At 46.0% G+C, this 15,978-nt stretch overlaps 2 protein-coding genes across 40 annotated transcripts in view; one reads left to right on the forward strand and one right to left on the reverse strand.

The window, feature by feature from the left end:
- Nucleotides 1-15,978, forward strand: part of NFIA (nuclear factor I A) — a 323,759-nt gene that overhangs the window by 220,102 nt on the left and 87,679 nt on the right. The window lies entirely within an intron of this gene.
- LOC146759083 (uncharacterized) lies at nucleotides 2,415-6,610 on the reverse strand. The gene is made up of 3 exons (XM_085511678.1): nucleotides 6,039-6,610; nucleotides 3,783-3,816; nucleotides 2,415-2,903 (listed from the first exon to the last, which is right to left on the reverse strand). The coding sequence occupies exons 1-3, from the start codon at nucleotides 6,429-6,431 to the stop codon at nucleotides 2,887-2,889; spliced, it is 444 nt and encodes a 147-aa protein (XP_085367804.1). The 5' UTR covers nucleotides 6,432-6,610; the 3' UTR covers nucleotides 2,415-2,886.

Raw genomic sequence — 15,978 nt, forward strand, 5'->3', positions numbered from 1 at the left:
GGCTTTTATTCTTCCTTTCAGTCATGGCAACGGCTATCGGATAGGTTTTCTTTTTGTAAGCAGGATTATTTTAAACTTCTGTGGGGAACTTTTCAGCCTCTCTGCCTGCAAAGAGGAGATGTTCGTGACTGTAGTGTGACAAATCAGATCCTGCTCTGCTTCAGTAGGGGTTTGGTGCTGGGGAAGGGCACAGTCGTGCTCAGGGCCGTGTCGCTGCTGTACCTGGTGGCAGCGCGAAGTGGTGGCACTGCAGAATTAATGCTGCGTGCAGCAGAGGAACGCTTCGTCATCTGCTGCAGACAAGTGATGTTTCTGGAGTGTGCATTACTGCGACTCAGTAACTCGGAGTTGGGAGCACACCACTTTAATTGTAGATTAGCAAGTTCTTTTTAAAGAAGTTGGTAAATTCTCCCGTTTCAAGTGAGCGAGACAGCATTCATTATTACAGCTGATTATGAACGTGTGCCAAATTCACAGCTCAAACAGTTTCTGTAGAGGGAGAGGCATTTATCTGAAAAATAAAAATGTTTAATGCTCAGACCGAATGCTTTTTAGTTTTAATGTATTCTTGCTGCTTTGAGCTACAAGTACCTTAACAGCACTGCAGGAAATGAAAGGCACATTGTTCTTTGTAACATTAAAAAAAAAAAAAAAAAGAAAAAAAGAAAAGAAAGAAAAACAAGAAAAACAATGATGTACCGTAACTCACAGAACTCGTTTTTCAACCCTGCGGTAATTACACTGGACTTGTAAATATCATCTGTGAATTCTTCACTTAAGTAGGGCTGGACTCGGGTATAAAACCTTACAAAAAGGGTTTAGGTATATGCTTACTTTCACGTGCCTAAAAGAATAAAAGAAGAAATGCTGCTCCTCCAGCAGGAGGGGAAGGCAGAGGCAGCAGTGGGAATGTGCAAAGAGCAGTTTGCGAAGTGCAGCTTTCTTTCCTTCTGTAGGTAAGGACTGGGCAGGACTGGCACAGCTCGGGCAGCAGGGAAGTGTGAAGCCTGGGAAATGCAGCAGCGATGTGGGGAACTGCCTCTGCCCTAGATGCTGGGCTGCAGAGTCCAACCCTGTCCTATAGGCTCTCTTCTGATCCCAGATCTGGTGTTCTTGCTTCACACAGTGAGAAGGCTGCAGCCAGCAGCCACTAAGGCTGTGGGTTGGGAGCTCACAGATGCAAAACTGCCATTTAAGCCATCCTCTCAGGCTGCCCTGAGCAGAGAACACAGCTTTGCTTTGTGGTTACCCCAACCACTCATCTACATTATAGCTTAAATAGTAGCTCCATTTCCTCCTACAGCCAAATCTGTCACCGGCTGAGGCCCTGTCCCCAGGCCAGGCCTCATCTCCCATCTCGCGGCTCAGCTCAGCCTCAGCGTTCCCCATCACCCTCAGCTGCCACAGGGCTCACTGCCACCAGCTTCACCCTCACCATGGCAATGCTGCAAACCTTGCCATTTTCATGGGGCTGGCTGCCCTTGGCTGGGTCCTGGCTTCCCACATGGAGGGATCAGGGCTGGGGAGTTGTTCTTTGAGCACAAGGTGCTGGGTTTGGCACTATCTGGAGTGGCTGGCATTCCTGAAACACCTCATTTGCAGCACCAAACTGAGCCACACCGGAAAAGTTTTCTGTCAGAGGGAGTTGCACACAGGGTAGTACAGTAACGGCAGCTTTTATTAGTGCTCTTCTTCATAGAATCATTTGCATCAGAGTCTTATAAATGCGGGAAGGCTCTCCTCTCTTGTTTACAGAGCAACACTGGAGAGTTATCACAGCCTGAGGGACTAATCTAAAATTAACTTTGCTTCAGAAAAAAAAAAGCTTAAAAAAAAACCCTTAGCATTTTCAATATGGAATCTCATATCTGGCGACGAACTGAAAGCTCCTGGTGATGTCAGCTTGTTTGCACCTTTGCAAAATGCCGGGACCAAATCCTGAGTGGATTTGCACCCTTGGAGATGGGTGGTGAGCCGGGAGCAGTGTGCTGTCTGGGCCCGAGGCTGTGGCCGAGCAGCAGGGCAGTGCTGGGGTCTGTCTGTCCTGCCTGCTGTAGGGGCACGGCTTGGCAGATAGGACAGGGTAGCGGAGAATGGCTTTAAACTGAAAGAGAGGAGGTTTAGCTTAGATTCTTTACTCTGAGGGCAGTGAGACCGTGGCACTGCTGCCCAGAGAAATGTGGGTGCCCCATCCCTGGAGGTGCTCAAGGCTGGGTTGGATGGGGCCATGGGCAACCTGAGCTAGTGGGAGCCCAATGATCTTTAAAGTCCCTTCCAACCTAAGCCATTCTGCGATTCCTCCAGCTCGAAGGAGGAAGGTCTGATAGGTCCCACCTTTATGTCCTCATCCCAGAGAGATGCTGCACGTGGGCAGCTCTGAATGCTGGCATTTCCCAAGGAAATAACAGCGGATATGCCTGGTTATAAAATTATCTTACATGTATTTTAGTTTTGCATTTTTTCATCCTATTTCATTACAGATAGACTCCAACAAGAGCTAGAAGTACAAAATAACAATAGACTAAGGCCAAAACTTTGCAGCATTCAACTCCATTTTCCAACTAGTTTCATGGCTTCTGAGGATGAGCATCTGAATAACTAGGAAAGAAAACACCATTTTTCTCCGTATTGCCATATTTTCATTGAGATTCATGCACAAAGTCAAATGGTTTTGTGATCCAGATTGTCAGGCGCTGCTTCACCATTTCCAGGATTTAGCAGGTGCTCAGCTGGGCTTGGGATTCAGCCTGCTTATCAGGAGCTGGCACTCTCTTGAGGGGACTCTGATGGCAACAGCGAAGGGTGTTGACTGTCAGTCGGCAAGATAGGCGGTAGTCAGCCGGGGTCAGCTCTGCAGCCTCACTGGGCCAAGGGGAGAGTTTCTCATCAGTGACCTGCAGTGTCTGAGACCAAAGGATTGACAGAGGACTTCAGTTTTCACTGCTGCTAGCCATTAACCTTCACAAGCAAAGCATTCCCACAAAAAAATCTTCCAAGGCGAGTATGACAGGAAATATTCAAAGCATGAAATGAATGCTTATAGCATGACAAAGCAGTGCTTGAAAGACATGAAACGTTCATTACGCGCAGAGTGGCAGAGTTCTGCAAAGGAAAGGAGGAATAAAAGTGTGGCCAGGGTATATATTTTTATTTCAACATATGTGTGTACAGGAAAAAGGCAGTGAACCTTTCCAGTGGATAAGGTGCATAAATACAGCCACAATTATTCTAAGTCGTTTCAAAATATATTTATACTCTGTTGCTCCATTCCATTCCTCTTGGCGTATATTTATCCACAAGATAACAGCAAGGGCCATGCTGAGGGCAGCGTGGATGTGGGCTGGCCAGGAGCTTCCCATGGGAAGCTGCCGTGCCATAGCGAGGAGTGTTCCCCGCCCCAGAGCCGTGGGGTCAAGGCTTTCTGTGCCCCAGTTGATCCCCCGCCTGCAGTGCCAGCTCTGCACGGTGCCTCAGGGCTGGCTGTGGTCCTCCCAGTTTTCACTGCAACCCATTTTTCTTGAGAGTTTTGCTGCTTAATTAACAGCTGCGAGTTGGGTTGGGGCAGTAATTGCTACCGCCTGAGCGGACCACAGGCTGGAATGGAGGATGCTTCTGAATACCACGCCTGCCCACCAAGAGGCTGGGCACTTAGGGAAAGGAGTTTATTTGTGGTATGGACCTCATATTAATTTTCTCTCCAGTGGAGAAGGAAGTTTATTTGTGGGAAGAGACAGAATATGCAATGCCAAGGCGTGACTATCAAAACAAAACCCCGAACCTACCTATTTGTCTTTCGATGTAAGAATTTCCTAATGCCTGTAATGTAAGACAAAGGGAAAATTTTACTTGCAGGAAAATTGCCTTCCACAATAATCAAGAAAAAAAAACCAAAAAAAACACAAAACGCCCACGCCAGAGCAGCATGATCCAAAATGTGAACTTTTTACGCCTCCCCAACCTTCTAGGTTAGGCTTCCAACCAAGTGATCTTTTATTATCAACATGATATACCCTTGACATAATTTGGCGCAGTAAAGCTTCTTCTGCTGAACTCGTGATTTCATTTACTAGATCTGATGAAAGTTCTGTGAACCACGGTAAAATGTGATAATTAGTAGTTTAATTCTTATAGGGTGTGCGTATTAATTGAAAAGGCTTGAACTATAAATACAGGGCCTGTGGATAAAAGCACACTCTGAAATCAGTCGCTTACCCGAAGCATTCATTACTTGACATCTATTTAGGTAGCATCTCTGTGCAGCAGTGCCACTCTGCTCCGGCAGTGAATGGGAGCTCCGCACTCAGAATCCCAGCAGCAGAATCTGCTTTGACTGCCTGCGGCCACCCTGCCTTGGCCAAAGCGTTGCCTTCTGTGGTCAGACCACTGGATGTAAAAAGCGTGTGTTTGGGGCTGTGCTCTGCAGAGGAGCTAGTGCAGTGCTGGCTCTTTCACTGGGAAAGCTGCAGCTGGGCTGAAAGCGGTGTTTTGAGGCTGACACCTTGTGGGGCTCAGCTCTGCACAGCTCGGGTCCCTGCCAGCCCGGCCTTTAGGACACCCCTTATCTCTTCCTACCTCCACACTTCCCTCAGTTAGAGGAGGGACCATCGCACCTAAACCTGAGGCTGGTCCCTGTGGCCATGTCCAACAGCACAGTGTAGGAGCAGTCATGCTTTCTCACTGAAGTCCCGTGTTCTTTTGTTCTGACTGCTTGACCCCAGCAGGAGATACTCTGTTGACTCCAGTCCTTCCCAAATACATGCATTCACTATGAGGACGTATGTGGTTATTTCACACTTTCCTCTGTTTTTGTGTGTGTTACAGTGCCTCTGTGAATCAAACCTGTTTTTATAGGTATATCACAATGTGATTTTCCTTTTAAAGAGATCCAACCTTTGTACAGTTTGCACACTCAAAACAATCTTTATGCGTATAATGCATATTCGTAGCTACATCAGGTGATTTCCGAGTAGCATTTGTTTCATTAACCAGAAGTTGTCAATATGAGCCATGACGTCCAAGCGAGGAGCAGAAAGTGAAGCCGTAAGTGAGATCATTGTTACTGTCATGGACAGGCACTGCTATGAGACCAGGCTCCCAGGAAGAGCCTTGTCTCCTCTGCAGCTAATCAGACACTATCTCTTTAACTGCAGTTACTACTTTTTAGCTGTAATTGTTGCTAGATAGGAAGCAGAGAGAAAGTTTAGACAGAGAATAAAATCCCCTCTGAAGCCTGGCTGTGGTGTGAGTGGAATGGAAAAATACCAGGTCTGTTCCTGGGAAAGCAAGGAGACTTTTATTTGCAGTGGTGCACACATACTTCCCAGGAGCAGCGCATTGCGCGGCAGAGGGAGGTGAGGTGAGGAGCCCCACTCGGAGCCACGCTCCGGTTGCTGCCATTATCTTGCTCACTGCGAGTTGTTTACAGCACTTTGCATTGCTCAGCTTGGCTCCTTTTTTCCCCTCTGTCAGTGCCATAGCTTCAGTTCGACAACTTCATTCTGAGTTGGGATAGTTTTGGTTATGGAGAGGTAGAAAGGTGCCGGTTGATTAGAGGTGCTGTTTGCTATGTGCGTTTCATGTTGTCTGTTTCATTTTCTTGTTCACCACTGTTGCAACTGAAGAAAATGCTGAAGTGTGTGCTCTAAACAACTGTACCAGCCCTCAGCCTTCTCCCCTTCTCCCCCCCCCCCCCCCCCCGCTGAAACCAAATGATTTATAAAATGCCTTCACATTCTTGAGCGAGTTCACACTATCACCTCCAGGCACTGCGCTGAGGAGTGGATGGGAAGCGCAGATCTGATCGCTGGTGTTTTTCTCTGAAAGGAAAAAAAACAACCCACAAAGCCCAACATGCTGATTAAATTTAAAGGAGAAAAGTTTCCTGCTGTGCCCCGGAGTAAATCTGTAGTCAGTGAAGCACTTTTAGTAAACAAGAGACGTACGTGGTTATAGCGTTTTTTGTTTTGCACGCTGCCATTGTTTTCCATTTTCATAAGACTCAATTAACGTAATCATTTTAGAGTGTCTCTCATCGTTACCTCCCGTCCTCCCTCACTTGCACTTGAAGCAAGGGGATCCTCTGCAAGGCACACCATCACACACAGCCAGCACCTCGCTCCGAAGGCACGAGGAGAAAGCAGGGCTGCCAGAGGGAATCCAAGTGCTCTTCCTCTGTGTCTCTGGGCTTTGCAGAGCAGGAGGCCGGGCCTCAACCCCCGGCTGTGGGTCCCACCGGGCACCCAGCCAGCACTGCCTCTGTCCCCAGCATGCTGCAGAGTGACAAAGGGACCCAGGCAGTGCTGGGTGAGCTGGGTAGCTCCTTGCCGGTGCTCAACTAAGCACAAGGATGTTGACACCATCTTTCCATATGCCAAACCCTTTGCTGGCATTTCTGGAGATCTTAACAGAGGAATGCTTCTTATGTACCTCATAGCACTCTCACAAGGAACTCAGTCCTCTGTTCCTGTTAGGTTTCTCCTTTTGTAGCAGAAGGCTCTTTGACAGCTGCATGCCCATCTGAGAGCCTGCTGGAGTGGGAAGGGGGGGGGGTTGTCCCCACCTGACCAGCTTTGCAGTGTGGACCACCTGCAATTTTCCCACATGTTCTACCTCAAAGTCCTTAAAAAAAAAACAAAACAACACGGGAATTTGCTTTTAGGAAATTTCCAATAGCAGAATGCAGAGAGCTAGCCCTGTCCCCCACGCCGTGCAGAGGGGAGCCAATTTCACTGTACAGCAGACCATGGCATAGTTTGAGCCACGGGAGGAAAGGGAAGAGGTAAGAAGCTGCAGAGAGTGGGCAGCAGTGTGATGGACTGCAGCAGGCAGGGGTTGGAGGCAGGAGGGGAACCCCACAGATTTGCAGACTTACAGCAGTGGTGTGGTAGTGGTCCACAACTCAATTTAAAACAATTCCAAAGGGCAGAATAAAAGGGTCTGGAAAGGAAATGACAACCTGAGCAAAGGGCTGAGGAATGAGGCAGCCCCGTATTAGTGAATCTAGATTTGTGCCTGTCACAGCCATGAATGATGCATTTGCAGTAGGACTGGGAGCCTGCACTGTTAGAAGGAGGCAGAAGTAAAGATCATCCTGTGTACAATATAAATGTAAGTTGTTATTACTACTATTGCTATGTCAGCCGTAAACTGTTCCCACGAGAACAGAGATGCAACATCATTGAAAAAGAATGTCTTACTGTGAAATGGGCAGCAGAAACACTGTGGCATTATCTGCTGGGTAATGAATTTACCTTGGTGACAGATCATTATTCCCTCCTGCAAATGAACCAGATGAAGGACAGGAACACAAGGATAACTCAGCAATACTTGTACTTCGCAGTTTTCTGAATTATAAACAAAACAGCGGTGAGATATAAATGTAAGGATACAGAAGCATGGCATGTCAGGAGGCATTGCCTATGACAAAATACGAGGAGGAAGGCAATTCTTTTTAGGCCTGTGCTGACATAGTATATGAACTTTTGAGGCTTGGATTTCACCCCACGTCACATGAGGTATTAAAATGGGGCAGCAGCTGTGAACCTAAAATCTGGGCTCTCCTTCTATAGTCAGCAGAGATGCTCAGTCTTCTGGGAGTTCCTCTCTTTGTGTGTTGAACCTCGGGGCATTTTAAACAGAGATGTTTCAGGTTCATCCTGTAATTTCTCTGGACCTGAGACTGCTGTTAGCGGAAGCCCCTGCCGCTCACCCACACATCCCAGCAAGCCTGGAGCAGGCAGAGAAGGACTGAGGCTGTGAGATCAAAGCAGGGTCCTACAGGGCACATGGTGGTCTTCAATGATTTCTCCAGGGTAGGAGGGTGGACGGTATAAGTACCACCCACTTGTACTTTCCTCACTGTTTTTCCCTTCTGCAGAATGGGAGTTACTGAGATAAATGATCTTTTTAGAGAAGTGTTTATGTGCTCTGTGGAGGAATGCGTCTAGGGATGGGCATACTGGCAGGAGGAACTTCCTCCTCAGCTCTTCCAGTGAAGCCTTGTTCTGAACGGCCCGTATGCAGCCATTACTCAAAAGTAAAAATGTTCTGTTCTGTTTCTTGTTTTCATTCTTTTATGTGTCTGGGGACTAAACTGCTGTGAAAAAGAGCCCATTCTCACAGGATGTCTCGCCTAATTTTGTAGACAAGAGAGGTTCAGCTATTCCAATTACGATGAGATAAGAATCTGAAATGTTGGGATCGCATCCATCCTGAATTGAACTTTGAGTCGTCCAGAATCCATCCATCATTATTTTTGCCTTTATTTCTGTATTTCAGTAATGCAAGCAAAGAAGGAATGGAGAAGAAATGGCTGTTTATGCATTCATTACAAGCCATAACAGATGGCTTTCCTTTTTACCTGAGTTGCTTTAGTTTAATGTGAAGGTCTCTCTGAGTGGAATTCCCTTTTCATTTTCACTCTTTCTGCCTGCTCTACTGCTGCTGACCAGCAAAGGTTCTGCCTTTCACATACAGCCAGTCACAGTGTGGCATTTGCAGGCAGAGTGCTGTTAGGACACACCTGGTGGCTGATCCAGGGAGGGTGATCCAGGCTGGTAAGCACGATCCAAATCTGAAGTCCTAACCCCTGCGCTGTCTTCATATTGTCCAAAATCCATTCTGATAGGACATGGGGACTCCTCCCCACTGCCACGTTTGTGCATTCCGGCACATCACACCATGCCATGCGAGTCTGATTGCTGAGGAGGAGTCAGAGGGTCTGAGAGGCAACGTGCCCCACCTCTGCCGTGTCATCCTTGGAGGCACCTCCCATAGAACCACCCTGTCTGCCACGCATAGGATCAGCACATGAAGCTGGGTATGGAGGGAGAAGGTCCTTCTCCACCCCTTCTGTTTGCTGTGTCAGTCTTGAATCCCTCAAAATGCACTCACAGCGAATGAACTCAGGGGCCCTCTTTGGGCTACAGCCTGAGCAGTTTACATAGAGAGACAGAGAAAATAAATTTGGTCCATGTTCTAGCCTGACCTTGGCCTGAACCTGCGAAAGTGAATGCCCCTATCACACCAACATGTGTCTGTAGAAGTACAGTAAACACAAATGGGGGTCACTGGCCCTCTCTGTCGTGCAGCTCCATGCCAGGAGTCTAGAGTTTTGGGCTGTGCGCCCGAGTACTTGTTAATAAATGTCCATTCTCCATCTGTAAAGGAATGTAGACAGGGCATCCTGCCCTACAAAACATAAACTCAGAACAAAACAGAAAGAGAGTCTCGGCTGTGCGGAGATCTCACATCCACCAGTCTCCTCTCAATGGACCGACCCTGCTGCTTTGCCTGGGCCCGGGGGACATACCCACTAACACGCTGCTGGTCCTGTTAGCGTATTCACCTGCCCCAGCCTGGGTGCATCCCTCTTAGAGGGGTCAGCTGATGAGCCTGTAAGGCTTCTTCAGTACTGGAGGAGGCAGAGGCTTGGTGTAGTTCAGAGCAGACCTAGATCGAGTCAGGGATCTCCACTGGAGGACTTGTGCTGCTTCTAGGCCTGTATGGGCTTCTCGGCTGCCTAGGACTAGCCTTCCTGGGACCAAAAGTTACCCAAGCCAGGAGGTTGTTCTGCTGTGTGAGGAATAAAGGAGCCTTCTGCACAGAAAACTCCTAGTGGTACAAGGGAAAGAACAATAAGTAAATAGAGCAGTACCATTTGCATAGATTTTATTGTGATTGAAAGTTTGCTGCTGGTGTTGTCAGCAGATAAGGTGCAAGAAGCAATTCTGGGGGAGAGGAAAGCCCACGTGGAAAGACGGAGCTGGCTGATCCCATGACTTACATCCATGCCCAGAGCCCTTGTTTTAGAGTTGCTTTCATGCTATCTAATCTTCAGCAGATAGTTCTTCAGCTTCCACTATTGCAGTGTCCGGCCACAGTCTTTTCTAAGAGTGTTGGTGTGAAGACAGAGGGGTGCCAGGAAGGGAGAAGGAGAGGAAGCAGCTGATGCAGAGCCAGATTTGTGTCCCATCACCTGGCACAGCAAGGAGGGCTGCTGCCATCACCAGCCCCTGCCCTGCCACCTCCTCATGGAGAATTCTTCCACGTGCTGTCAAAATTAAAAAATCACACCACTTTTTATAGAGCTCCCATTCTGTGTCCGCAGGGGTTCGGGCTCCCTGGGCTCTGCTCTGAGCTGTGCACGTCTGCGGAGCATGTGGAGGACACAGCTAGCTGCCACCACCGAGGGAGGGCTTTATGGATCCCCAAATAATTACAGCATCACTGAGTCGAGTTGTATAATTTCTTGGCAATATACTAATTAAAACTAGGTGTTTATACAGAACGCTTATTTAAACTTAAGGCTTATTTAAGAGAATCTACATACTTACAATCACTGTATATCACGGCTTTATTGAGGACCACATCTTTCATGCAGATTGAATTCTCAGGCGTGGTTATTAACATAAACGAGCCCACAGCTTTCTGCTCATGACTGAATACTTCCACTGCATCTGAATCACGCTGGTATTTCATTTCACCATCTAATATTATTTTTAAAATCCCACATTTATTTTTTTTTCCTCTCTGTACTATGGCAATTAGGAATGGCTCTGTGTTTACTAGGAGCAGAGTCCAGCAGAGCTGAGTGTTTAATGTGATGAGCAGTGTTAGGAGCTAGCAGAAAAGTCAGATGCGTGTCGACACTTATCAAAGCTGTTCTGCTGCTCAGAATGACTGTTCGTGATACTCGTTTCATGATAAACTTCCCCAGAACACGATGTTACTGGAAAAAAGAGATCCACTCTCAGAAACAAGCAGGTGACACAGTTGAGTCAGCAGCTTGCAACAGTGACACAGGCTTACGTTCATGAAAATCCCCACTGAACTTTTGTCTTCTGCATGAGCCTATTGCTGCCGTAAAAGCTGTTGCTGCAGAAGTGCCCCAGTTCTTGTGTTCTCTTGGTACTGCTTAGCAGAAATCTTCCCACCGCCCTGATGAAGAGGGAGATTCCTGGGCTCAGAAGTTGTAATAGTCACAAAACTTTCCTCCTCCATGAGTGAGTCGCTGTGTAGATGCTAGGGACTGCTGGTGCTCGCTGGGGGAAGTGGTAAACATGGAAAAATAACAGGCCCTGTGGAAACCAGACAACCTACCTCCCGTCCGAGGGTTTAATCACTGAGTCGAAGCGTTTCCCCGTGCAGAAGCATCTCAGCATTCATAGGTGGAGAGCACCTCATGCTGTGCTTGAAATATCAACTGGATTTAAAAGAAGGCTTTGTGCTTTCCTATGGACCTTTCTTAGCCTCCTGCAGATGGTCCCGTTGCTGAAAGGAGACGTGCCTTGTGAGACATGGAGACCTCCATGCTGCTTGTTGTGCTGCCCTAATCCCGCTTTCCACCCATGAAGGACTTTGCTCCTTAAGCCTTTACCCTCTTTCTCCTAAATATTAAAATTATTTTCCTGAGTGTCATACCGTATTAAAGCAGAATGAAAATGGGTTTAACAATTGCTGGCATGGGGCTTCTGTACAGCATGTGTGTCACAAATCATGTCACTTTTCAGCAATAGGGCTGCTGCCAGCGGGAGGCTCAGAAATGCTCATGTTAATCAAAAATTTTAATTTCAAATCAAATTGACAGTTTACACATGGTGAGAAATGCTTCTCACCATGTGATATTTCAGTATGCTACACTGGGCAAAATGGGTGCACTTTCCTGTTAAGAATTTTGACTGCTGTATCTGCAAATTTATGGGTTTCAGCGTATTGGGTATGGTGAGTGGTTGATCTAAGGGAGCCCCTCGGAGAATAGGAGACAGAAGGGTTTTCATGCAGCCTGGCACTGGTGAGCCGCTGCTGGCACATGCTGCTGGAGAAATGACAGGTATTCAATAAACATCACTATGGTTAAGAGGAAGATTTAAGGGAGGGAAGGGCTGCGGTGCTATAAACAGGATTTGAAACAAATGCGCTTATTTCAGTCCATGATTAGTCTGAATACCCAAGTATTCCACACCAGTTTTTAGGAATCTTTACATTTATTGTCACACAGATGTTTTACACTCAACATCATCAGTAGTAGTGATGGTATTAACGCTCTAGAACAAATTCTCATTTGAGGTAGCACAAAAGCAAGCAAGCGCCGCGCTCATCTGCTGTACGTGACATGGCATTCATCCCTTGGTGTGAGGAGCTGTGGGTCGTGCTTCGGGCATTGTCTCCTACTAACCCTCAGTCCTCAGAGCAGCTCCCTGCAAATCCACAGACAGAATCTGGGTGGGAAAACTGTGGCTGATGCTTGGGTGGGAGCAAGAGGAGTGAGGACAGGAGACAGAGCACATGCAGCCATTGCTCTTGGAATTGGGGCTGATGTGAAAACACAAAGAGAAATAACTCCATACTATGATTTCGAGGAGGCAAGCCTTTTTTTTAATTATTATTTTTTTTATTTTTTATTATTACTCTTCTTGTTGTTGGCTGCCATAAATATTCCATAATGATCATCCTAGTTAGAATGCATCTCTCTTACTTCGGAAGGCTTTCGAGGAGCTCGTTATTATATCAGCTGCCAAATGAGTATGACCATTTGTAATGATTTTTTCTTCTTTTCTTTAGTATTTGCTTTTTGGATTGAAGACCTGAAACAGAAATATGCTAATTTAAGACATCTGTTGTTTTTCAAACTATAGGCCCCTATCGGTATTAATGCAGTTAATTTATTTATCAGATTGACTATATGGTGGAGATGGAGATTCTTAGTTTTTATCTTTACTTCCAAAAATTGCATTTAACTGATTTCTCACCCAGATGAGTTTCGAAAAATACCCCATGATGTTAGATGTCATCAAAAATGAAAACCACACCACATCTCATTGATCTTGGAAAGACTTCCATTGTGCAAGGTCCTTAAACATGAACTTGAAGGGCTTTCAGTGTTTCGAGACCATTATCTTCCAGGGAAAGGAGCTATCCTTGTGTCCTCTGCTTGGGCAAAGCCTGACATGATTGATTCCAATCTGTGATCGGTTCATTAAGAGTAATAAGTTGCCATTAATTCCAGTATCTCTGTACTTAGATATAAAATGAGCTGTGTCTCCTAAGAGCTGAGGCTGCTGTGGACCCGTGCAGGTGGTGCCGGTGACACAGCCAGGCTGGCACCACATTTGCTCAGGTCCGCCTTTATTAATTTGCAGCCCAGATGACACATACTGAAATAATAATGAGGTGGTGCTATTATTAAGGATTCCAAAATGCCGTGAGCGTGAAAGGCTGTACATAGTGAGACTTTGCACGTGGGTTCCCCTTCTCATCCGTAACACCCATCTTTATGTGTGGATGTACCCGGCGCAGGCATTGCACATCATGCAGACCAGGCAGGGCTGAGCAGCAGCACCAGGCAGAGTAAGACAGGAGCAGCTCCGAGTTTTCCTGTCTGCTACATGCAGACCATTTATCTTAAAAAAAAGGCAAATGATTTAGCAGTGGTTTTGCATACTGTGAAGGGTTAACAAAACTTTCATTATCACACTCTATTAAGCCAGGACCAGGAAACAATTTCTAATCAACACTCTGATCTGGGCAGGGATTGTGCAGTCTTTTGTAGGAGGCCTCAGATCTGTGTTCTCTATTCTCACATGCTCACTTCCAGCTGTTGTCATTGAAATCCCACATAATCTCCCCGGGTCAAAGGGCAGTCATCCATGACTGCCGCTGTTAGGAGGTTATGCTGATTTCTGTTGTCAAATATTGGCCCTTTTCTCTTTCAATCACTCCCATTCTACTTTTTTTAACAAGAAAGATCCAGCCTAGAATTGTATTACATGACTTTAAAGTCTTAAAAGTGTTCCTCTATTGTACTGACACGACATGCCCTGGACGGTCTAATCCATTCTGCCATGGCCACAAAGAAAGTTCTGGCGCTTCCTAAATCCTCCGCCAGCACCAGGTAGGTGAGCTGGGGAGAACAGAGCCGGCGTGCTGCGGGGGCCACTTACTTCCTAGGAAAATGTGTCATTTGGCCAAGGTGAGCTGTTGCTGTGGCATTAAAATTAAATCGGAAATAACAAGCTGAAATACAAGCGGGAGTGTTTGTTGGGGAAAAAAAGAGAGGTTTCGGACCCACCATTAATGTATTATGTTGTGCTTAACTCTTCTATAAAAAGTCCGTGAATTAAAAATGTAGCATGATCTACCACTAAAGCTTTATCCTGTACAAATTTGAGGAGTGCATTTGGTAAAAAGCCATTAAATGAGGCTATTATGCCGGCTCTGGAGATCTATATATGGGAGATCTATATCTGTTAGTAAATGCAGATTTGGTTACAGCTACCTTTTGTACTACGGGTACCACTCCACGGTGCCTTCCATCTGAGCCAGAGCGGTGAGAGCTCAGAGCCCTGCAGGCTTCAGTCCCCACAGTGTTTCAAATACAAAGCAAGCAGCACAGGTTCTCGGGATGCTCACTGCTGGGGTTCCCCCAGCCCCCACACCTGCCCTGCAGGGAGAAGGGAGGTGAATGCATCCAACACTGTGTGTGCACATGGACATATTGCAGAGTGAGCTCATCCTGCTCCCTGTGCGTGCACATGGACACCTCGCCATGCCCAGGGCTGTGATTCTTGAAGGAATGCAGACCCTGTGGCTGCAATGGGCTGGTCAGCCCATGCTTAGTGAACTCCCCTCCCAATCAGAGTATTAATGTTATGAAGGCCTTGACTGACATGTATATATTCTGTCTTTTGCTTTCTGCTGCGGAATGCAGATTAGGGCTCTCTCTGTCACTCACACACTCCTTCCCAGTGCTGCTGTGGAAAAGCTGATCTTTTGGGAGTCCTCGGGGTGATCCGGGTTCCCTCTGATAACGTCTTCTCTCTCAAGGCCTGCGTGTGCTGTGTGATACAGACATTAATTTTCTAATCAATACTATTGCTTCACATTGTTTGTGAAACATGGGATTATCTAGATAGAGGATAAAACCAAAAGGAATCAAGTTGCACTTTGAGCAGAGAGGGCTTTTCTTTTAATCAGGCATTTGGTTAAGATAATAGGCTTGAGACTCTAATTGATTATTACTATTTTAAGGTCTTAAGATGGCTACGTATCGTGAGATGCCAAACATAAAAAGGCTTTAGAAACTGCTTTGCTGCTAGTTTGGGGGACTTGTGGTGTGGTTTCAAACTACCGACAATGAATTTGTTTCCCAAAAAGCTGTTCTCCAAAGCTTAGTGCATTGTTCTTAGGACTGCAGAGGAAGAGGAGTAACCAGATCTGGACTTTTTCATTTCCAAAGGCTTAACTCTTCCCCATTATTCTTTAATTTTGGGTTTCTGGAAACCAGCTGTATCTCCCTTTAGAAAATACCTCGCATATTTATGGTGCGATCTGACTGTTTTGTAATGAAAATAATATTGTGGGATTACACAAAGAGACCTGCTGATTAAATAACAATAATACCTTGAGCACCTTGAAAACATCTTCTGATATTCAATTAAGAAACAATAACCCAGTGAACTTTAACCTGTAGACCATATTCAGACCTTCTACATAAAAGTAATTGCATCAGTCATGATTTTCTCAAGCTACAACACAAGCTCTTGATTGGTCGATCAACGTCTGAGACTCCTTTTTGCAGCATTAATTGGGAAGGCAGACAATACTCTCCCTGTAAACTAGATTTTAGGACGAAGGTTAGTTGCCTTTGTACACGTTTACTCATTGAAATCGGAATGTTTGCTTAATAATTCAAAACAAATAGCATTAGACAACAAGTCCTAATCCTGATGTCTCCTCTGCCAGAGTAAATTAGGAGAAAATTAGGTGAAACTTCATTTGATCAGTGTAGAAAGACTTGTTTAAAATTTCTTTGAGATCAGAATTAGGCTTTAGCAATTCAAGCCTTTTCTTCTGGCTCTTTTACTGGGATCTAAAAGAATATGTAAATCGCATTATGAATTTTCTTCCCAATTAAAGCAGTCATCAGGATGTGTAAAGACGGTTTTCACATTTTACTTGCCATGACTGTATTGCATCATA

This window comes from Coturnix japonica, chromosome 11 (assembly GCF_054131305.1).
Source record: "Coturnix japonica strain WE chromosome 11, WE-NBRP24, whole genome shotgun sequence".
Classification (NCBI taxonomy): domain Eukaryota; kingdom Metazoa; phylum Chordata; class Aves; order Galliformes; family Phasianidae; genus Coturnix; species Coturnix japonica.